At 42.3% G+C, this 23686-nt stretch overlaps 2 protein-coding genes across 4 annotated transcripts; both read right to left on the reverse strand.

Annotated features, from left to right (window-relative positions):
- Positions 1–187: 187 nt before the first annotated feature.
- On the reverse strand, positions 188–3149 carry LOC130137852 (probable caffeoyl-CoA O-methyltransferase At4g26220). 2 transcript variants are annotated; one of them, XM_056310332.1, is made up of 6 exons: positions 2855–3149; positions 2566–2647; positions 2381–2460; positions 1007–1151; positions 754–885; positions 188–636 (listed from the first exon to the last, which is right to left on the reverse strand). In XM_056310332.1, exons 1-6 carry the CDS (start codon positions 3019–3021, stop codon positions 343–345), a joined length of 900 nt encoding a protein of 299 aa, XP_056166307.1. In that variant the 5' UTR covers positions 3022–3149; the 3' UTR covers positions 188–342. The 2 variants fall into 2 exon arrangements, with proteins under 2 accessions (XP_056166307.1, XP_056166308.1); XM_056310333.1 differs by having other exon boundaries at positions 3016–3145.
- A 1910-nt stretch (positions 3150–5059) lies between these two features.
- On the reverse strand, positions 5060–11207 carry LOC115684539 (uncharacterized). Of its 2 annotated transcripts, none has more exons than XM_030609283.2 (7): positions 10800–11207; positions 10534–10666; positions 9968–10071; positions 9143–9314; positions 8874–9014; positions 8534–8774; positions 5060–8418 (listed from the first exon to the last, which is right to left on the reverse strand). In XM_030609283.2, the coding sequence occupies exons 1-7, from the start codon at positions 10829–10831 to the stop codon at positions 5297–5299; spliced, it is 3945 nt and encodes a 1314-aa protein (XP_030465143.1). In that variant the 5' UTR covers positions 10832–11207; the 3' UTR covers positions 5060–5296. The 2 variants fall into 2 exon arrangements, with proteins under 2 accessions (XP_030465143.1, XP_030465144.1); XM_030609284.2 differs by having other exon boundaries at positions 8534–8771; positions 10800–11206.
- Between the last annotated feature and the right edge of the window lie 12479 nt (positions 11208–23686).

Below are 23686 nucleotides of genomic sequence, written 5' to 3' on the forward strand. Positions count from 1 at the left end.
AACGGGATTATTCCTAACACCAGGACTAGGTGGTGTAGATTAAAGAAATTGTTGAGTACTCGTTCCGGCACCTGTGATGTGTTTATCCTTTGTCCACAACAATGTTGACCTAGCGAAGTATTGTGTCGAACGGAACGATCAAACAAGATTATTCGTAACACTAGTACTAGGTGGTGTAGATTAAAGATTGACAGGAACAGTCCTCCGAAGTTTATTGAAAGTACTCAAAAGATCATAAAACAACAGCCTCACAATTTGTATTAGAAGTTATTATGCTCAAACCTCGAAAGAGTGAGGAACAAGTACTATTTTGATCTATGCCATAAGTGTGATCAAAAGGCATCAACAGATGCGCCTGCAAATCGTCATCCCATCGCCCAACGCTACTTGAGATATATCGACCCGAAGATCGCCCGCTATCATCTTGTTGAACTCGATCGTGTCCTTCCACGCGAATTGCCTTATTGGGTGAGCGGAGGACGGGTCGGCCAAGGCGACGGTGCCTCCCCAGAGAGTGTTATCATACACGATCACGCCCCTGACCCTCACCAGCATCAGCAGCCTCTCGTGATAGTTCTTCAGGTTTGCCCGGTCAGCATCAACATATGCAAAGTCGAAGCTGCTTTCATTTTCTCGCTGACATGCATAAGCGAAGCCGGATGAGATTGTTGAGAGTCTAATTAAGCTCACAAGATTCTATTTGTATTGCACTAGTTCAAATGAGGATTACTTTTCTAGAGAAGTTGCACTCACATTTTCTAATAATTTATCGAGGACAGGCAAAGCTTGCGATTCAATGAAGTCGATCTTGTGTTCGACGTTGGCTTTCTTGATAAACGGTAATCCGATCTCGTATGCTTCTCGGTCTACATCGATCGCTATGATCTGCAGTGGAAAAATTTGAATTGATCAATATGAAACAGCAAAAGAAAAACGTGCAGAGTAATACTAGCTTGACGAACAGACTTGCAAAATTTTCCATCTTTCAAGCGAAAGACAGAACCACCTTGCCATCGTGCGGAATCGTGAGAGCTGTGAGCAGGAGAGAGTATCCAGTGAAGACGCCGACCTCTATAGTCTTCTTTGCATTCAATAGCTTAAGGAGCAGAGCGATGAACTGACCCCCATCCGGTGCAGTTGCAAGGTAGGACCTGTTCAGCAATAATTCCACCAACAGTGAACATAAAAACTTAAGACACACTTCGGTTTTAGTATATGGATAACCGCTTTCGATCATTGAATTCCATGGTGCCACCAGATTTACTCAATTTTATCATCGCCGTGACATGAAAAACCGGCTCCAAAAGCGAGTGATAGATTATGTTCATACACTTTATTGAAGCAAAATAAATTTGAAGGCATATTCTAAGACAAAAGTATACTAGAAGCGCCATAACTTGTGTACAGCGATCACTTTGGTGTCATAACTTTTTTTCGGATCACTTTGGTGCCAACTTTTTTGAAAATCGATCACTTTAGTGCCAATGCTGACGTGGCTCGCCGGAAATCCGATGTGGCACTGACACGGCTCGCCGGAGAGGTCCAGTCAGCATTAAAAACCAAAAACGACGCCGTTTAGCCCGCTGACGTGTACTTTTTAAAAATATATATATTATATTAAAAAAAAAAAACCTACAGCAGCGGCGAGGAAGCCCTCGCCGCTGCTGCCGCCAACCTACCACCGCCGGGTAGGGCCGGCGGTGGTGGGCGCGGTGGTCGGCGAGGGCCGGATCCGGCGAGGCGAGACCTTGCCGTCGCGACCCGGGCGACGGCGAGGTCCGGCCTCGCCTTTGCCGGGCGAGGCCAAACCTCGCCGTCGCGACCCGAGCAGCGGTGAGGTCCGGCCTCGCCCGGCAAGGCGAGGCCGGACCTCGCCGTCGCTTGGTCGCGACGGCGAGGTCTCGCCTCACCGGATCCGGCCCTCGCTAGGCTCGGCGAGGGTCGCCGGATCCGGCTCTCCCGGGCTCGGCGAGGGTCACCGGGCCCCGGCCGTGGGCCGGCGACCCTCGCCGACCATCGCGCCCACCATCGCCGGCCCTTCCCGGCGGTGGTGGGTTGGCGGCAGCAGCGGCGAGGGCTCCCTCGCCACTGCTGCAACTTTTTTTTAAAAAAAAATTCAAAAAAAAGCCACGCAATTTTCACCGTGTACAAGTCAGACCATTTTTTTTTAATATAAATGCCATGTCAGCTTTTTGGCCGGAGTCACTAAAGTGACCGATTTTCCTCCGACTTGGTACCAAAGTAATCCGAAAAAAAGTTATGGCACCAAAGTGATCGCCGTACACAAGTTATGGCACTTCTAGTGTACTTTTGTCCATATTCTAAGGAGATCACTAAAAGTGCATGTGGCATTGAGCAAAGAATGTTGAATAGAATTTACTGTGGATGGTTTGCAATAGTTTCTCTGAGCTCCTTCAGAATCTCTTCCTCTCTGGGGTACACACTAGTCGTCAGCACATACTGCCATGACAATACAGTAACTCAGGGAACTCTCAAACAATTATAGCATCTTCATTCAACAGAAAAAATTGGTTCAAACAAAGGAAAAAAAAACAGAGACTTAACATTGTATAGTTCATCACTCTGCAACAACCCTGATGGACCACAGGAGACTACTTTCGCAGTGGGTTCCATCTCTGCAAAGCCACTAGCTCAATCAAATCCACAGCGATTTAGATAAGAATATGCAAAAGAGAGAATTGTATAATGAAGAGTACATGGGTATTTATATGCTTTACAAGATGAAACAAGGTATTATGACACTAATTACAATCAATTAGGAAAAATTACGGATATCACAATCAAGGGAGATATACACACATTCCCGAGAGATTAGGAGAATCAAAACAGATACCCAAATATATCTTGCAACTGTAGATGAGAAAAGCTATGTAGTTTTTGTATAAGTTCATGCACAAAACAGACGAAAGGAATGTGTTCCACTTTATTCTCACTGTGAAGCAACTTCTCTTCCATAAAAATGGGGGCAGAACCTTGAGTGAAACTAAAGATTACCTCCATGTCTTGAGGGTTTTCCCCCAGAAAGATTGTTGTGAGAGAAAACTGCAGGAAAAAGTTAGAGGGAGATCAGAGAACTTCGCCTTCTACTTGGGAGAAAAAGTTGCCAAGATCACAATCCAACCTGGGAAAAGTTCCTGAAATTTTAGGTCGGCAAAAATGGGCATTTATATGAGTAATGTTGTGTGTTCTAGGGATTGTCTTTTTCGCTGAATAATGTCAGGCCATGCTTGTTTTGTTTGACTGACTTTGTGGCTGTTGTAGTTGATTTCTAGGTGCTGTTTTATTCCAGATGGTAGATGTGAGAGTGCCTGTTCTCAAGACCACAAAACTAGTCATGCATAAGGAATCAAGAAGAAGAAGAAGAAGAGTAAAAAACGAGACGCCGAGATTGGCCACCCGACAGAACAGAAAAATTATCAAGTACAAATGAATTTTTCCAATTTTTGAGAAACCAACTTGTTTATAGTAAATAGGTGTAGTAAGAAATTTCCGGAAAATTGAATCAATCTCTATCGGGTATATTTAAGAAGTGTCGTTTCGAGAGATTTGACAACGTGACTCGATGGATCAGTTACAAAGAAAGTGATTTCATAGTTAGGCTCCGTTCGTTTGGCGGAAAATATTCTCCTTTTGGAAAATATTTTCTCGGAAGTCATTTTCCTGGAAAATGTTTTCCCGGAACATAATTTTCCGGTGTTCGGTGATCAATATGAAAAAGTTTCGGAAAATATTTTTCGCCGGCGGAGGCGGGCGGCCGGCGCCGGCGGCGGCGGGCGGGCGGGCGGCAGCGACGGCGGGGCGACCTTAGTGAAGAAAAGAAAAAGAAGCTCCGGAAAATGATTTCCGCTTTGAAGAAGCGGAAATTATTTTCCATAGACTTAGGCTATTTTGTGAGGGGGGAAGGAAAATATTTTCTCACGGAAAACGTTTTCCGCCCCCCGAACACCGAAAAATATTTTCCGAGAGAATATTTTCCGCCAAACGAACGGAGAGAGTGCGTTTGTTTCATTGAAATCATCTGTAAAAAAAACTGTTAGTTTTGATTTATTTAGTGGTTAAGTAAAAGTGATTTTCTTCTTATTAAAAAGAGAAATCGTTTTTTCTCAATATAAACTAATTATTTTCGGTCCATGAAAAATGTTCTTTATAGATCGATTAGCTTTATATCACCCGACTATCGAAAAGTCAAAAAATAATTTTTTAAAAATAATTTTTCTTCAAATGAACGGACCCTATCAGGATTAAGAAACATTACCAAATCAGTCTTTTCATGCTCAAAATGTCCAAATCACAAACTTTCTATTGATTGGCGATGTCAGTTTTACCACGCTACCTTTTTTTAGGTCGGTACCATGAAAGACATCATTGTCAGCAAGCCAATCTTGACTTTGTTACCAAACCGTTCCTTTTTCCTTTTTCCCCAGAAAAGCGTCCCAGAAAATTATATCTATAAAAATTATATAAAAATTATATATTTTTTTTATATTTAATCAAAAGGGTTTATTGTTGGTGCAACGTTCTGGAAAAGTTGTGAGCTTTTTTTTAATACTTTCTCTTTGTCAGAGTCGTGCGAGTAATATCTCTAGATATGGATCATCACACGACTCCTTAGCAGGTCTCATGCACAACACATTCAACAATCTTTTCCAGGACCTGCATTGACTGTAGATGTATGCTTCTCTCTCTCTCTCTCTCTCTCTCTCTCTCTCTCTCATCGCCTAGCACGTATCTGAGTGCTCGTATCGCGAATTTGTTTACATACAGCTTCCAATGTGAAGTTCGACTAGATCTCCAGAGAAGAACCGCACCAGGTCGCCCGAAACAACGCACCATACACTCACCCTCAAGAACCCTGAAGGCTGTAGCCTGCTGCCTGATGTGAACGGAGAGTTTCCCGTTCAGCATCATAGGACAACAAGTGCAGGTGCCGCCGCGAGCCATCTCTAGCTGCTCAAACGCACTCGCGTTTTAAAGTCTCAACTTACTGAATGGAGAAGAGAGAAGGACTGATAAAACAAATGAAACGAGGCAATTCCTGTTTAATGAAGAAAAAGACCAAGAAAATTCACGCGATTATGCTTCCAACTCATTAAGTGATCAAATAAAAGAATAGCTCAATATCCCAACCCAGCCCACAAAGACGGAGTATTATCTCACAAATACATAAGAATCCAAGTTTATTCCTCTCCCCCTCAGAACGTAAATAATATCAAAACCATGCACAAAAATGACCGACATGAACGTAGTATATATCCACAAAGAAAGACCAGAAGAGTTACCGTCGATTAGCTCGGAGCGACTGCATAGTGGCAGCAAAAGTATCATAGTCAGGAAGCTTAGGATGAACGTGACTCGCTCGTTTGAAGGAATCCTCCTTAGATGCAGACTCCAAGCTCGGAGTTGCAGCCTTAGAACTTTCGCTTGTCTCTGACTTAGTAGATGAAACCTTCTTTTTTATGGGCAACGAGGGTTGTGCTCTTGCAGGAGACTGTGGACTATCTTCACTCATACCTGACTTACTGGATGAAGTTTTCTTTGAAATTGAAGACGAAGGTTGTGCCTTTGCAGCAGACTTCGAGCTGTCCTCACGAGATGATCTTTTGGTTTCTGAAATGGGCTCACCCTTTGCTTCCTTACCGTACCTCGAATGTTCAGAACTTCTCAAACTATAGGCTTCATCAGCCGCAGAGTGAGGCCTCGTTGAAGTTTCAGTTGGATAAGAGCTCCTCAGAGAGGATCTTGATTCTGCACTACGTTCGGATTCATCAGAGGCAAAAGTTGACTTCAAGTTGGTATTTCTTTGAGTACTAGGAGCACCAGCCTTAGTCCTTCGAGAAAGCCCAGCACCTATACGTTCTCTACTGGTTGTGGATGAACCAGTGGAGCCTGATCTTTTATTTGCTTCGGACTCCTCCCGAGTATAAGGTTCAGAACCACTGTCATAAATCTGTCCTTTCACAGTTCCCTCTGAAGCATAAATGCCATCAGAGCCCAGAGATGGGATTACTGGCCTCGTGCTTGCTCTTCTTGTCACGTTGTCATCCACTTCCTGATGCATCTTCTCCATGTATCGTTCCCGGCGGGTTCTTGAACCACGTTGTTCTTCTCTTAATTCAAGAGATGCACTGGAACCTCTGGAGCTTGATCTTTCATCCACTTCAGACTCCTGCTGAGAGTAAGATTCCGAATGGCTGTCCGAAATTTGGCCTTGGTCAGTCCTTTCTGAACCATAAACGCCATAAGGACGAAGAGATGGGATCACTGGCCTTGTGCTTGCTCTTCTTGTAATTGTGTCATCCACTTCTTGCTCCGTCTTCTGAACCTGCTGTTGTCGACGGCTTCTGGAATTCTCTTGCGGAACGGTTTTCTCTGGAATCTGATCACTACCAGAACCAAAAGATGTGAAAGCTGGTCCCCTGGTTGGTCTCTTCTTAAACTCAGAACCCACTTCCTCACTCACTGGGTCTTGCTGAACTACAGGATCAGCTGATATATTAAGTGGGAAAGAAGAGGAGGTTTCCTTTGCAGTGTATTCAGCTGTTTGTTTAGATAACGAAACATCACCTGCCGAGCTTCTCAAATATGAAGGACGCCTATTACCTTTATTTTTCAGACCACCAGTCAATCTTCCAAATGTCAAACCCAAATCATTATCATAACTATCTTCATGTGAAGATTTAGAATCATGTAGCATACCGGGTTCTGAAATTACAGAAACACTTTCCCCAACTTCATGAACCACAGCATCTTCATAAGCATCGAAGGGCTGACTCTGGTGCTTCTTATCTACAGGATCATCAAAGGTATCCAATCCTTTATTCTTTGAATTAAACAAGGATTTCCCTGAACTAGAAGGTAAATCACCAAATCCAAACTTTTTCTGAGATCCAAAACTGGAATATTCTCTCTCCTCCTTATGATTGCTCCGTTCCTCCTCACTATCTGAACTTGGCCCATTTGACTCATCAAAGGTCACAGGCTCAAGTTCATCTGCTTGTGAATGAACTGAAGAATCAGCCAAACCCCCAGAAAAGATAGGAACGTGCTGATTCGTTGAGAAACTTGATTGGGGTGTAATCTTTGTGAACGTGTCAACTGTGGTCCTTTTGGGGCTTGGCGAACTGATACTTGCTGATGGAGGGCTAGGTGAATCCCAGCTTGGTTGTGAGGTCTTCACACTGGGCTCTGCTCCTTTGTCCAAATCAAACCCATAGTCATCAACATCTGAACCATAATCATCAAAAACTACCGCAGTGCTTTCAATTGTTGGTTTGTTATCTTTCTGGAAGTTTTCTTCATCAAAATCAGCAAAGGGGTTTTCTGCAACATCATCCTCCTCCTTCCGATTACTCATAACCTCTCGCTTGTCACTAAAAGTGCTTGAGTGTGACGAATGAGAATGATAGGAAGCATGGGTAGAATGTTCAGCAAATATAAAATCATCCCGCAAGTCATTAGCAGATTCCACTTCAGATCCACCAGAGTTTCTTCTCTCACTCAGTTCATCTAAAGTGCCAATAGTCTCTGGTCGAAAAGAGTTTCTTGTCCCACTTGATTTATCCAATACATTGCCAGGCTCAGCTCCAGACGAGCTGTTCTGGGTATTTCTGCCTGCCATTTCATGGTTATCCACAAGTGGGTCAACACCACTGAAATCTGCACTAGACTTCCTAGAATTAGACCGGCTGGATTCGCCGCTTCTCCTATTACTCTCTCTGTAAAATCTTTCATTCACCCCCGCAAGCCTATCAGTGTCTCGGACATCAGGTTGATTGCAGTGCATGCTTGGAATTCTGGTCTCAAAAGTATCATTGACAGGAACCCTGTCAGAGAATGAACCTTCCGATTGTGAGCTGATGTGTCTTTCGGACCTAACATTGTTTATACCATAGCTAGAGGACTTTGCAAATGAGTTATTGTCCATGGGCTCCATATTAGACTTTGTGGAAGCATACTGGCTAGGTCTGTTGTTGCTTATATGGGCATCTTCATAAAACGCCTCACCTACTTCTCCAACGTACTCTTCTTTTGCGTAATTCTGCTTATATGGTGTGTGAGGTTGAGCATTTCTTCCATCAGAAGCCTTATTACCTGCAACTTTAGCATAGGCTTCATTTTGAAAACTGGAGCCTGCAGATGTTCCAGCCCGTTGATCCATTGGACCATGAGCAGAAGGCCTTTGTGGCTCTGTAGGGAATTGCGTAGAAACCCTCCCACGGCTAGAAAGTTGTGCAGCAGCTCTGGCAGCCATGCTTGCCCGTTCAGCCGATTCTGCAGCAGCTTGAGCAGCAGAGGTTGCGTCTTTGAATTCCATATGCCAGTTTTGCCTGCCCATGTAGTCAACATTCCCTTCCCCGGGATACGCATGTCCAGCTTCAGCCCCCTCCATTGCATTACCTGTAAACGGAACTTCTGTTAGTATGAATATCAATGCGAGTTTCCCACAATTCTATTTTCAAGTAATAAAATGACTTAAAGCAAAACTTTCATGAAATCGTACAGCTCATCATACCCGGAGTTTTCGGCTCTGGATGTGAAGTGGTGGGAACATTAGCATGTCCATGGGGAATATTTTGGTGGCCAAATGATAACCTGCTGCTGTTCTCATGCAAGTTTACAGAGGCATCCTCCTTTACTACTTTTTGAGGTGCTACATCCACATTGGTTCTTTCTCTGTCATTATCAGGCACTTGGAAGTTTGAAAATTGTGTCTGCAGATTACTGGCCTTCTCAAAGGTACTTGGTCCATTCTGCTAAGCAACAATTACGCAAATGTTGTATCAACAAACAGATGAAGTGCATAGCCAGAACTCAGAAGCAAAACTGCTAAAGCAAACAAAATTCAGAATTACCAACAAATCTTCATGATTATGCGAATCGTTACCCCCAAATGAATTAGGATCCCATTTGATGTTGTGTTCCTCCGCAATTGAGGTTAAAATCTTTACTTTGGTTGGACCATCAGGTGATTTGGCAGAGAGTTTCTCAACTAACTGATAAAGGGCAAGAAAAGATTCCATCAAGCCCAATGAAACAAGTGCAACCAAGAAACTTTGGCTCATTTCATTTCATTTGTAAAAAGAAAGCACTATAAAGAAAGTTGAACAAATTATGGACTTACAGTGCGGTTTACACCACAATCAGGACGCAACTCAACAGCTGCAGAAATGAAATCTTTTCCATATTTTGCGGTAAAATGCTTGCGGATATCCACAAGTTCAGGAATGTCTGCACATCTCGGAGATGCAAATACTACACTTGAAACAGCCTCCTTCAAGTCAATTGGGCAGTTTCTGGAAATGTACAGAGAGTTAATCACATATTTCTCACCAAAAATAGTTACTTAGAATTTTATGTAGAAAATAAAAGGCAAGACTATCATTTCTTTGGGAACTCTTGAGCATCGTGGTGGGCCCACTTAGGTCGCTGTTGTGCTTACACAGTGGAACCAAATCGTAGACTACAGGGAGAAGGTTAGAATTCCAGCCAATAGGATGGGTGAGGTCTGGCAAGAAAGAGGAGACGGATTGGTATAGTGTATTTTACACCGAAGAAGAAGAACCCATGGTGCCAAAGTAAATGAAGGAAGGAGAAGCAAGATTCTACACATCTCAGATAAAGCTTATTATCAATCGGCAATGGGGAGCAGCAAGGTGCCCCAAAGAGTTGCCTTAATAGAGATAATGCATTTGCACGAAAAACCCTATCAAAGACATCTTTGAGGCACATAGTTCTACTGTGAACACTATCTATAAGCCAGACAAGGAAGAATTATCAGATAATTCATCATTTCGTTTGGCAACTGACAGAACTTGCTCTAGCTATGCGCCTTCTTCTCAGCTCGGCATCTATGTCCAGGCCCGACAATCTTACACCCAGTACTCTTGTTCTAAATAACATAAAGAAACTCAAGTTTAATGAAATGAAAATAATCATCGCCACGTACTTCTGTGACTCGATTATAGGCAAACGGGCCGCAATAAGTTCACAGAATATCTCAACAAGCTCGTAGGCTGCCATCATCTTCTCTTCCCTCACAACATGCTCAACCTGAAGCAAAATGAACCACGTCAGCCAGATTGCCCTCCTCAATAATCTCATGAGAAACAATACAAAACCCCTAGATGATTCAGGTTTCCATCGCGCGAAGACAAGTGCCAGACAGATTTAATCAGCTCCATTCCAACCAGAAATTCACTTGTTTTAAGGAAAGAGTCGTAATTCCGAAGGAAAGATATAAGCTTTCGGAAGGAAAGAGTCACAAATCTATTTCCTGGCTACAGTCAATCATGAACACGCAACTATGGATACAACAGTGGATTAAGGGAACCGTGTTCAACAACAACAAAAAAATTGGAAAAAAAAGAAAAATTCAACCAGCTTAAAATCGACAGTGCGAAAGGTTTGCCATCAAACTCACCGACATCCAATCGAACCACAATTCAAACAATTACGATCGCGAAATCGAGTCGGTCTCAATCTCCAACAAGACAAGACAGACCGACAACTCACCCGAATCCTAGCGCTCTGGTCCTGACCGGACTCGAGGAGCTGGGCCACCTCCCGCTTCATCTGCTTCACCTGGACCTCCTTCTTGTTCTTCAGCAGCTTCAGCCGCGACGCGGCCAGCTTCAACGCCGTCTTGCTGTACAACATCACCACCAACCAAAAAAAAAAAGACGACCACCGGTCAACAACCAATCGAAGCCATCGCAATTCCCCCCCGATCGACACACGAAACGAAACGAACGACAGGCGAACGGATCGAAGGAACTCACCATTTCGCGGGCTTGAAGCTCTTGTGAAGCATCTCCTCGTCGGCGGCGCGGGAACGGCGGGACTCCCGACCGGCGATTCCGCAGGACCTCGAGTTCTAGAGAGAGAGAGAGAGAGAGAGAGAGAGGCTGCTCGGACTGCGAAGCTGCGGTTGCTTCCGCCGAATCGGAGGAGGGAGGAGCGGGAGCGGGAGCGGAGGCGATGGTTTGATCAGAGGAGGGAGGGAGAATTGTGGTGGTGGTGGTGGTGGCGCGGGGGAGACGATGACGATGACGACGATGACGACGAGGCACGCCAAGGACGACGACGCATCGAGGCCGAGACGGTGTTCGGGTTCGGTCTTCGGGGATGTGGGGGAAGAAGGTTCGCGGAATCCGATCCTATACGGCCATTGGAGACTTTCCTTGCTTTTCCGAAGGCGTTAAGTAATCGGCGGGGGTGTGGGGACGGATTTGGCGCGGGAAGGCGCACGGAAGTAACCGTGGACGTTCCCTCCTTCCTTGTTGACTTTGACTTGGGGGCGTCCTTTCGATCACGTAAAATGGAAAAAAAGGCAAAAGAAAGAAGGTAGGTTTTGATAGGGGGATGGGACAAACGAGAATTTTTTAGTTCACTCAAGGGGAATTTATTTGTGAACTAGACGCTCGTTTTCTTAAGCCCGATCCATTTATAAAAAAAGGGTTAATAACACGAAAAATCTCAAACTGATAAATATGTGACAATTTTTATCCTAGATTAATTTTTTTACTACAAAAAACCCCAAACTAGTACGCTCGTGACAAATTTACCCTCCGTTCGTTTCCGTTAAATTTTACCGTCAAATTGTTAAGTTGGATGATATGCGGCAATTGGCGGTCACCCCTCTATTTGTCACATATTTACCACTTTGTCGTTTTTCGTGGTATTGATTCAATTAACGGAGAGTAAATTTGTCGCAAATATACAAGTGTAGGGTTTTTCGTGATATTAACCCATAAAAAAAGCACTAGTTTTAACTCGGATTTAATGACACAAATGGTTCATGAACTTTGGCTCAATGTGCGATGTGGCCCATGAACTTTAAATTTGTTCGATGTTGTTCATGAATTTTAGCTCAATATGCAATACCGTCATTGAGCTTTTAATTTGTTCGATGTGGATTCTGGATTTTTGGTACATGTTCAGTTTAATTCATGAACTATATAAAAAATTTTAATATTGTCCTTTTGTTAATTCAAGTCCAAGGGCAATATTAAATTGAATCAAAAGTACATGGATCAATAATGACACTGCACATTAGGTTAAATTTTAGAGACTACATTGAATAAATTTAAAGTTTATGGACCATATTGCATATTGGACCAAAATTCATGGACAGTTTGTGTCATTTTTATTTCGTAAAAAAAATACCAATTTTAACTCGAATCCTAATTTTGACCCAAATTTTTTTATACTTCCTAGAAAGGCATTGACTTTCGATCAGTATTCAAACTTGGCCCTTGTCAAGTTTTCGTCCAATGATACAGTTAAATAACCGGTGTGTCATTCCAGGTGTAGTTGGCGACTCGCGACTATGTTGACGTGGAAGGATCGCACAAATTTTCATAATCATGGTAAAAAAAAAAACAAAAGATTAGCTTTCATGTTACACTTTTGTTTTTTCTTTTTTTCAGTTTACATGTGTTTTGCGTTTGTGAGTTGTGGAGCTGACCATGGCGGCGGCCGGCCTAGTTGGATGTACATTAAAGAACGATGGGCCCGGATTCGTTGCCCGTTGCAATCGAACAGAAAGCGAGACAATGTCCCGGCTTTCTTGTCTATTTTCGCGATTGTTTCCCGTCAATTAAAATTAAGAATAAAAAATAAGAAAAGATTACTTGGACATCACAAGTCACAACGATTGTGATGTCCAATTATGTTTCTAAATATCCTACGTCGGATCGCGACCCACCTGTCGTGTTCCGATTGGTGGTTTGCCCGCTGTCGAAATGTCCAAAAAGGCCGCTCAGTTTAATCTAGAAGAACGGCGCGGGCCCCGCGCACGAGGGAGCGCGGGAGGGAATTTCTCCTCCTTTTCCCACTCCAATTTTTGCAAACGTGAAAAGGAAGTCGTAACAATTGTCAAGCGATGGTAACATTGTTTAATCCCTGATTTGTCTTTTATTCTTTCATATGTGTTGGGAATTTCCGAGGCACAAACAGTCACTAAAGCTTAGCTCAATATGTAATGTGATCCATAAAATTTTAATTTATTCAATGTAATCCCTAAACTTTAGCCTGATATTCAATGTGATCCCTGAACTTTTAATTTGTTCAATGTGGTCCTTGGATTTTTTTGTACATGTTCAATATAATCCCTGAAATATATGAAATTGTTCAAGAAATAAATTGATACATTGAACATTTTCATATTGTTCGAGAACTAAATTGAACATGTACCAAAAGTTCAGAGACAACATTGAACAAATTAAAAGTTCATGGATCACATTGGGCTAAAATTCAGGGACCACATTGAACAAATTAAAAGTTTATGGACCATATTGCACATTTGACCAAAGTTTAGGCACTCTTTGTGTCATTATCCCATTTCCGAACATTCCATCAACATTGTATAATCTTCTTCGAATTTCGAGATAGAAGCAATGCGTTCAATGCTCGAATCTCGCTTTATTTCCCGTTGATCATATGGGTTAAGATTAGACATGTCGAAAAGGCTCATAAACTCATTTCTTAACATATATCTGATGGGCTAAGTTGTTATATGGTTACTTATATTTAGTAAATGGATCATAAACGGGTTTAGAATAGTAAAGTCCAAAATAATATGGGTGTTTAATGAGTTCACAATTTCTTTAGATCCAACCTATATCTATAACTCTCAATTGCCCTCACTCACTCGCGTTTGCTCACTTTGTACTCTCGCCTCAATTTGGGTACGAATTTTTTTGAATTTGATTAAATATAGAAGTGTTTTAGTAAAATGAATTGGGTCGAGTATGTGTTGGGAATGGATTGGGTCAAGTATGGGTCCCTAGATTTTGGATCGAACCATTTCGACCCGAGTCACACCCGACTCAACCCAATTAAATCCATCCGTTTGACAGGTGTCGTTGGGATTCTTATTCAATGTACACGAAAGAGCGCAAACGTGAAGTAGCTTGTATTTAATACTAATAACAATACCAATAATAGGAAAAAAGAACAAAAAGAGGGTGATGCGTGAAAAAGCTGAAGCCGTTTTAGAAGGTTGCCGACGCCTCTGACTTTGTGACACCTCGGGCTCTATTCAAGATTCAACTGCTTGTATGCGAAGGTTCTTCCAATGTTTTTTTTGTTTTTTTATTTTTTGGGTCAAAAAGTTCTTCCAATGTTTAATTAGCTTGGGAAGTCAACATACATATCCGTCATTAATTAACGTTCTAATTAAAAAATTCGAGGGTTCGATTCATGCCTCACATGACCCCCACCTTATTAGACAATTTGCATTGACTGACAAAGCTTCAGAAGACGGGGGAAAATACAGATAAAAAGATTAGTAATTAATGACTACAGAAATTGTCCAATTGACAAAGGCGTGTAGCAGAAGCCATGGCGGTCATGGGATTCTGCGCGGGTTAATCAGCATTTGCAATGTGCACGCATTTGCAATGTGCAAGTGCTTTACTTGTATTAAGCACGAACCCAAAATCGATTTGATGATTTATATTAGAGAGAGATGATTAATTAACCTGTAATAATCCAAGAATGATGATTATTTTAATTTGGAAATCTAAGCTCTGGAGAAGGAACGCAGATGCCAGAGGAAAAGGAATATGCTGAACATGCTCAGATGATGCCCCGCATGAAATGCACATCAGAACATCAACATCTTTCAATTTTGGGACATCAGTTGGGGAAAAACATCATGACCCATCATTTTAGAAAGCATGCAACAGTTAAATTGCAATGTCTCATTTTGGGATGTTTGGCGACGAAGATCGCCCATCTAAAGCCCAAGTTCCATTCGATAAAAAAAAAAAAGCCCAAATTCCAGATTCGCGTCGCGTTGAGTTATCAAGCTCCGTGGGTATCGATGCGCCGATCCTTGCAGCTCGAGCCCCATTGAGAATTTACATGCGCTTCGTGAAGGCGGAAAGTGAACTCGCTAAGCTGAGGCAACACCGTCCGAAAGACCCGAGACAAACCAAAGGGACCCTCGCTTGCATTTGAGAGAACAGAAGAAGGCCATCGAAACCGTAAAGAAAGGCTGAGATTTCCGGGATCTCAGCAGTTTTCAGACGTAGTAGCCAGTGATGGTGAATCCCCGTCCCACGATTTCACCTACGCAGAGCCATCCGTAGCATTCCACAGATGTTTAGCATAATCGAGTTCCTTCCAGAATGCCTCGTAACGAAGAGGAATGCTGCGAAGTGAATGAACAGCATTACGACCGGTCAAAGCAGCATGACTATCCAATCAAGCTATCCGAGACATTGAAAACTGGCAGTCTCTAAGAACGAAAACAAGTTGGTTCTGTTCAAGGATTGAAAAGCAACCTCGGGAATGTCATAAAGGTTGCATAACACATGAGAAGTCCCCCCCGCTTAGAATGTCATTTTTAATGTTGCGAAGGATTAATACCATTAATAATCTTAAACTATACCTGTCATAACGCCGATACAACAAACCTTTTTTTTATATCACCGAAACCCCTAAACAATGCTCACTGTAGTATCAATACTTGACAATTTTTTTTTTGTATTATCAAAATCCACAAGCTTATACCGATACGACAATAATAGCCTCTTTCTACCACAAGAAACCCTAAACTCTAGACTCTAAAAAAATTCCGGTGGATTCTAACAAAAGCACCCTCCAAGCTTCAAAGATAATTCCAGCAGGTTAAGTTCAGTAATGACTCTTGATGAGAAATAGATGTATGTCAATTGTTACGGATGTCCATACTCATGTATATGCTCACAGAACTCTAATGTGGAGTTCATTATCGGAAAAAAAAAACATCCAAAATAGACCGAAGCATTTGTAAACGCTCTGTACTATGTAACTTTTTCATGGTTTAGCCAATATTAATGTGCTGATTCAACCACGAGTATCTTCACTTCAAAGACACAATTAAGACAAGGTTAAATTTCAGTTTACCGTCTTCCAACGAAGGGTCGCTAACCTTTGTACACTCGCATCTACTGCTAAGCAACAAATGGCGACTGAAATAAATTTTGAAGCATATAGTTGTGAAGGCATGCTTGCTCGTGCTCGCACACGCAAGCTCGTGCTCACGTATAACACCCAAGAAAATTATTCTTAATTACAACATTCATCGCATCACTGAATTCCCCATCATAATGATAATAAAATTTGGGCTAACAGCTAAAAAGGTTGTCACGCATCAATAATGTAGGCACTAAAAATTTATACCGCAATATAGTTAGTTCATATTAACCCTTTAAAAATTATACTAAATGTGGAGTAAATCTGTACCTCTTGAGGCTTTGTCAGAGGCGGCGGCGTGGTAAGCTTCGTTGGAGGTGGCGATGTGGTTCGTCGAACGGCGGAGACGGCGAGAACTGCAGAGCATCGAGGCGGAGGCATCGGCGTCGGTTAGGGCAACGGCGTCGGCGTCGAGAGGTATAGAGCGAGTCGAGGCATCGGCTAGGGTGGAGGCGGAGACGGCGAGAACAATAGAGTGAGTCGAGGCGGAGGCGTCGGCATCGGTTAGGGTAGGGCAACAACGTTAGCATCGGCTAGGGCGGAGGTGTTGGCATCGAGAGGTACAAAGAGTCGAGGTGGAGGTGGAGGTATCGACTAGGGTGTCGGCTAGGGCGGAGGCGGAGGCGTCGATGTCGGCTAGGGCGACGGTATCGGCTAGGGCATCGGTGTCGAGAGGTACAGGCGTCGGCGTCGGAGTCAGAGGCAACGGAATCCACTCGTCGGAGGTGTTAGTCAAGAGGGAGAGTGAGCAGAGCGAGAGTGCAAATCTGGAAGTGGAGACGCGAAGTAGAGAGAGGAGAGAGCCTTGCTTTTTTTCAAAATTTCAACTCTGATACGGTGGGGCTCGGGCGACACAAGTCGCCCGGTGAGTGACTTGGATTTTGCCGGCGTGAAATTGCAGTGATATGCAATAGTTTCTCTTTTTCCGAAGCTGTGAAGTAATCTCAGGGTATAGATTTGGCGCGAGAATGTGCAATTTACAGTTTTGGGTGAAATATTTTCATCGTGCATTCCTTCGCATCATGTTCAACCTGAAGCAACACGAGAATGAACCACGTCAGTAGATTACTAATTCATGTGCAATACCCTAGATAATTCAGGTTTTCATCGCACAAAGACATGTGCCACCAGAATGAATCTGTGCACTTTGCGTGCAACACACGTGCACTTTACGTGCAATATGTACACTCAAAACTCAAATAAGACACTAGAAAAGAGCATTGTGAGTCTATTTCCAATACGAAAAAATAGAAATAAAAAATAATTAGGAGTGCCTGAAAATGATTTTTACTCCTCTTTTCCATTTACGGAAGATGAAAATCCAAAAAAGAACTTTAGTGTATTGTGAGTTCCAAATAATGTTCATTATGACACAATACCCAAATTTTGGGATAAGTGTAGTAGATGTCTTAAAACTTGACACGTAAGTGTGATCGAGTCCTAAAAACTTTCAAAAGTGCAATCAAGTCCTTCAATTAACTCCGTCCAATTAGATTAATGAAAAATGCTAAAGTGACTTTCTTTACTATTTTCTTTCTCCTACATGGCGTCCTACGTGGCATTAAAAATAACTAAAGCACTAAAACGACGTCGTTTTGATCCGAATCCCAATTTTTACACCAAATCCTAATTAAATTAAATTAAAAAATCCAAAAGTTTTTCCAAAAAAAGACAAACTAAAAAAAACAAAAAAAGCTAAAAGTTTAAAAAAGAGAAAAAAAAACCACCGGCAGAAGAAGGGCCAGGCCCTCCACCTATGGCCCTACCCCAATGGCGATGGGGTGACGGCCACAAGCAGGAGCCTTCCCCCTGTATTTTTGTCACACTAATACAAGATCGGAGGCACTGGTAACACGAAAAAAAAAATTAGGGATTGTTGTTCGGTAAAATTTACAATTTTGGATGAAATTTTTTTCTTATGTTTCTTACATTTTATTTTTTGTATTTTTGTTTTATATGTTTTGCGTTTTTTAAGTTTGGAACTAATCGTGGTGGGGCTGGCCTCGTTGGATGTACTTTAAAATGAGGGGCCCCAAATTCGTTGCCCGTTGCAATCGAATGGAAATTGAGACAATGTCATGGTGTCCCTAACATTATTGTTGTTCTCCCTCTCCTACTCCTCTGACACCATCTCCTCCTCTACACCTACATTGCCGACTCACTCTGGGCATCCACCTCCATCCTCGGCATCTATGATCTCCACACCACCCGGACCCCTGAGTTGGCCACATCGGGTGATTATCCTCATTGTGATCGAACTACTCGTCGTTCTAGCTATATGCATTTTTTCTTGCCATTTATTGCTAAGGTAGGCATCCCTTCCCGATCAAAATCAGGAGAGGGAACTTGGATGTGCAAATTGGAGATGCACCGTGAATTTTAAGCAAAAAAAAGGGGGGCAAAGTCCAAATAAAAACCTGAAATGTCTTCATTTTCTCAAATAAGGTCTTGAAGTGGACCGTGTGTCAAATAATGGTATGAAGTGCCATCATTTTCTCAAATAATGGTCTGAAATGGCTACATAGTTTCAAAGAAGGGCCTGACTTTTTGGATGGTCATTGGCATTTTCATCATTTACCTTCTTTTTTTTAAATTTTTTTTCCTTTTTTCTTTCTACCTAGAGTGCTATCGTTTTCTCAAATAAGGAACTGAAGTGGACATTATCTCAAATAAGAGCCTAAAATGCCCTATTTTCTTAAATAAGGCTCCGTTCGTTTGGCGGAAAATATTCTCCTTTTGGAAAATATTTTCCCGGAAGTAATTTTCCTGGAAAATATTTTTTCGGAACATAATTTTCCGATGTTCGGCGACCAATATGAAAAAGTTTCGGAAAATATTTTTCTCCGGCGGCCGGCGGTGGCGTCCGGCGGCCAACGTCCGGCGTCCGGCGACGGCGGCGACCCGCGACTGGCGGCTGGCGGCGCGGCGGCCACGGGCGGGCGGCGGCCGGCGGTGCGTGAAGGGTAGCGGCGGCCTAGCGGCCGGCGGCGGCGGCCGGCGACCTTAGTGAAGAAGAAGAAGAAGAAGATCCGAAAAATGATTTCCGCTTTTGAAGAAGCGGAAGTCATTTTCCGTAGACTTAGGCTATTTTGTGAGGGGGGGAAGGAAAATATTTTCCCACGGAGAACGTTTTTCGCCCCCCGAACACCGGAAAACCCGGAAAATATTTTCCGGGAGAATATTTTCCGCTAAACGAACGGAGCCTAAGTGTTTAAAGTGGACCTTGTCTCAACTAAAAGCCTGAAGTGGCCGTATTAGTCTAAAAAAAAAGGCCTCATCTTGCTGGCTGAAGGGCATTTTCGTCCTTTACATTTTTTTTTAAATTTTTTTCTTTCTTTTTCCCTTTTTCTGTTTTTTTCTTTTCCCTATTTCCTCCACCGACGAGGGCCACCCTCGCTCACCTAGGCAAGGGTGACCCTCGCTCGAACTGGCGAGGAACGCCCTCGCCCGACACCAACGAGGGCGTCCCTCGCCTGAGGCCAACAGAGGTTGCCGGCGATGGCCGGGGGAGGGAAGAAGGAAAAAGGAAAAAGAAAAAAAAAAGAAAGGAAAAGAAAATGAAAGTAAAAAGATTAAAAAATTAAAAATATATACTTAAAATTTTTTGACTAAGATACCGCTTCTCCGATGGCTGGAATAGTCACTGGCCGGCCACAATCCTTATTTGAAACGATTTGACCGCTTCAGACTCTTATTTGAGACAATTTGGCAACTTCATGCTCTTATTTGAGACAATATTCACTATAGATCTTTATTTGAGAAAATGAGAGCACTTCATGCCTTTATTCGGATCAGGTTCGAGGTCAGAGAACATGCACCCCTTATTATTTCGGATCGGGTCGGGACGGGTAGCATGGAAACCTGACTTGTCCCATTGACACCCCTAAGGATTGTTAGAGCCCAGCTGTGGACTTTTGTTTCTTTTCCTAAACACTCTAGAATCTTGTCAGCCATTACTTCTACGATAAAGATGTATTGGATATACCCGGATCATGCAAACCCAACTTACATCGCCAGTTAGATCAAGTGGGTCCCATTTGGGGCCTACTTCATCCAACGGTACATATGAGATGGGCGTGCATGCACCAGGTGCATTTAAGATTCTTTACAAAACTCAATGTGCCTTAAAAGTATGGGATTTTTAATTATAAGTCTTTTTTTTAATTATTGTGATATGGTGCCTATTTTGTGCCATATCGGTGCCTATTTTGTACTGTATCGGTGCCTATTTTGTGCCATATCTGTGCTTTCTTTGTGCTGTATCGATGCCTATTTTGTGCTATATTCGTGCCAATTACGAAAAAATAATTTAAAAAATGCCACGTAGATTTTCTGCCCATTAAAAGTTGACAGAGCCAACGGAGGACTAGCGTGGAGGAGGACTAATTGGAGAATGAATTGGGCACAAATTTTAGGACTCTTGTTGTACGTAACTTTCCCAATATTTTTTAATGACAAAGAGAATATGAAATAAGGGTAAATATTTAGTAAAAGCTTCATGATATCATTTTCTCAGACAATGTTTTGCAAGTGTACAATTTTAGTTAATAGTTAAATTAATTTTAAATTAATTAACGAGAAGCGTGCTTGAATTAATAGCTATCCGAATAAAAATATTGGCCATAAAGTTAACTTAGCTAATTGTTTGATTAAGAAAATAGAATATCCATGTCATATTACTTTAATTAAATCATTATCCATTTACATACGTCTAATTATATTTGAACCACACTGTAATCTTAGATAAAAATACGATAAAAAAATTATTTTGATTTGTCCTACATTCTTGGGAAAAGTGTCAAAAAAGTCCTAAACCTTTTGCATTGATGCTAATTTAGTCCTAAACCTTTTTTTGGTGCCAATTTAGTCCTAAACCTTTTGCATTTATGCCAATTTAGTCTTAAACCTTTTTTTTGTGTCAATTCAGTCCTAAACATTTTGCATTTGTGACAATTCAGTCATAATCCTTTTGCATTGGTGCCAATTCGATCATCGAGAAATACAAAACATGGCTGATAAGTTGGGAAAGGGACATATATATAGATCCGTCAGTCCGATCGGCGACCGAAAACCGATTTCAAACATAGGAAAGATACTTTGATCATTCGTTCTTTTTGGATAACAGTGATCAAAGTAATACTATAATGTGTATTACATGCATTTTGCTCCACAAATAAAATATTCAGAAGAAAAGTCCTATGAAGTCTCTCACATCAACGTACAACCTTATTCGACCAAAAAAAAAAAAAAACGTCCAACCTTAGAAAATGTAGGCATGCAAGTATATCTGTCACGGTGCGTCTCGAGGTCCAGGTGCATCGCCAATGTGCACGCTCAAGTCTCCCTTCCTGAATCTTATTGCTGACATAGCAATATATGGCAAGCACGACCCCCGCAGCGAGAATCGCCACGGCTGCAAGCACTATGAGAATGATGACCCAATGTGGCAGTCTCATTCCCAAAATGTGGCCGTAATCACCTACATCGAATCAAGAGAAAAAATTAACTGAGAGATTATTCTACACCTCCAAATCAAGAAAAAAAAAAAACTAACCTTGGCCGGGGTGATTCTCCTCTCCCCCGCTTCCCTGCGGCATCACCTCATCCGGGGTTCCCGCCACCATTGCCGCGGTGTAGGTGTAGAGGAGGGAGCCGGAGTAGGCGGGGGCGGACACGGCGGGAGCGGAGACGGCGGGGGCAGGCCAGGGGCGGAGACGGCGGGGCCGGGGACGGAGACGGCGAGGGCGAGGGCGAAAACAAGCAGCAGGGAGGCCATGGCTGAGAGAGAGAGAGTGAGTGAGTGAAGAACTGAGGATTTTAATGGAACTGGGGTGTGTTTATTTTTTGGTGTATTTATTTTGGGGAAAACTCTATGATTAATTCCAGGAAACAATTTCCAGGAAAATGAAGTCTCCTAGTGCCTTTTGCAGAAACATTAATGGGACTCCTATCCAACAGCCCAACCACTCCAAAGCACAAAGTTTTTTATTCATTTTTCCTCTCTAAATGATTCGATCATATCATGATTAATAAATCAGATGACCAAGCCGGTGTTAGACAAGTTCAATGCAGCAAGAGCCAAGCGACAATATTACAGTGATAAAGGTGCAGGTCGGCATTCTGCCAAATTGCACCAACCGATGCCATTTAAAATATTTTCAATTAACAGATCACCCATTTGCTATATCTCTTGAATTGGACTCAAATTTATTCTATGTACAGGATGCATGCTGACAACTGCAATGTACGGTGTGAATTCGAAAAGGTGAAAAAAAAATTGACTAAAGTGATGCACTAATCCTCTACTATGGAAAAGTCATTTCCACAGCTTATTTGGGAAAAGAGAGCCATTGCTGATATAACCTAAAAATCAGAATCAAGTCTTATGGTATACATACATGACACAGCCAAGAAACTTACTTTCAAAAGATAACACCCCTGAGGTGAAATGTTACGATGGTAGAAGTGTGTCCTTTCTAGAATCCCAGTCAACATACTGAAAGCAGAAACAACATAAATGCATAAAAAGTTTCAGGTGATAGATAGATCTGAATTATAAAGAATATTAAGATAAATACCTAAAATAATCTTTAAGAAATTTACACATTTTATCCCTTTTAACGTCATAATAAAAAAATATAAATAAGCATAAATAATTTGATCCAGAACTATGTATTCCTAAGCTCAAGCATCTCTAGAATTAAAGAAACTATCACAGCTAATTCCTGACATTTGCTTGATAAAAAGTTCAGGATTAAGTTTACGTAAGATATAAAATTTCGCGCTAATTGTTGATGACAATTGTTGTGCGGTATCGCCTAAAAAGGACTCTCAGACTCTTTGTAAAGGTAAGCTCAACCAATGAGTTGTCATTAGTTCCCGCCTCAAGGGCATTTTCGTCAAAAGACTTTTCTGATTTTAAATTATTTTATTTTTCTTTCTTCTTTCCTCTTTCTGGTTTTTTTTTTCTGGGTTTTACTTTTTTCTTCACCGGCAACTGCCCGGAGAGGGCTGGGCGATGATCGCCTCGCCAGCGGCCGGCTAGTCCTCCCTTGGCTCTGTCCACTTTTAATGGACAGAAAATCTATGTGACATTTTTTTATTATTATTTTTTTTATAATTGGCACGGATACGGCACAAAATAGGCACGGATATGACACAAGAAAAGCACGGATACGGCACAAAATAGGCACCGATACGACACAAAAGCATAATGTCGCGGTGCATCTCCAATGTGCACACTTGAGTCCCCTCTCACGAACTCTTATCGGGAAGGGATGCTTGCCATAGCAATATATGGCCAGCACGACCGCCACGGCAAGAATGTCCACTGCTCCAAGCACGATGAGAATGATGACCCAATGTGGTAGCCGTATTCCCAAAATGTGGCCAGTGTGTTCACCTGGATCGAATCAAGAGAAGAAAGTAATTTACCTAGCCTCCAAATCAAGAAAAAAAAAAAACAATACTAACCTTGGACTGGGAGATTCTCCTTTCCCTTGCCCCTCCTCATCGTCACCTCAGCTGGGGTTCCCGCCTCGAGGGCATTTTTGTCAAAAGACTTTTCTAATTTTAAATTATTTTATTTTTCTTTCTTCTTTCCTTTTCCTGGTTTTTCTTTTCTTTCTGGGTTTTACTTTTCTCTTCACTGGCGTAGTGGCCGGCCACCGGTGACCGCTCGGAGAGGCCTGGGCGAACGGCA

This window comes from Syzygium oleosum, unplaced genomic scaffold, assembly GCF_021117445.2.
Source record: "Syzygium oleosum isolate NSW1041296 unplaced genomic scaffold, Sole_v2.1 Sole_v2.04, whole genome shotgun sequence".
In the NCBI taxonomy this organism is placed as follows: domain Eukaryota; kingdom Viridiplantae; phylum Streptophyta; class Magnoliopsida; order Myrtales; family Myrtaceae; genus Syzygium; species Syzygium oleosum.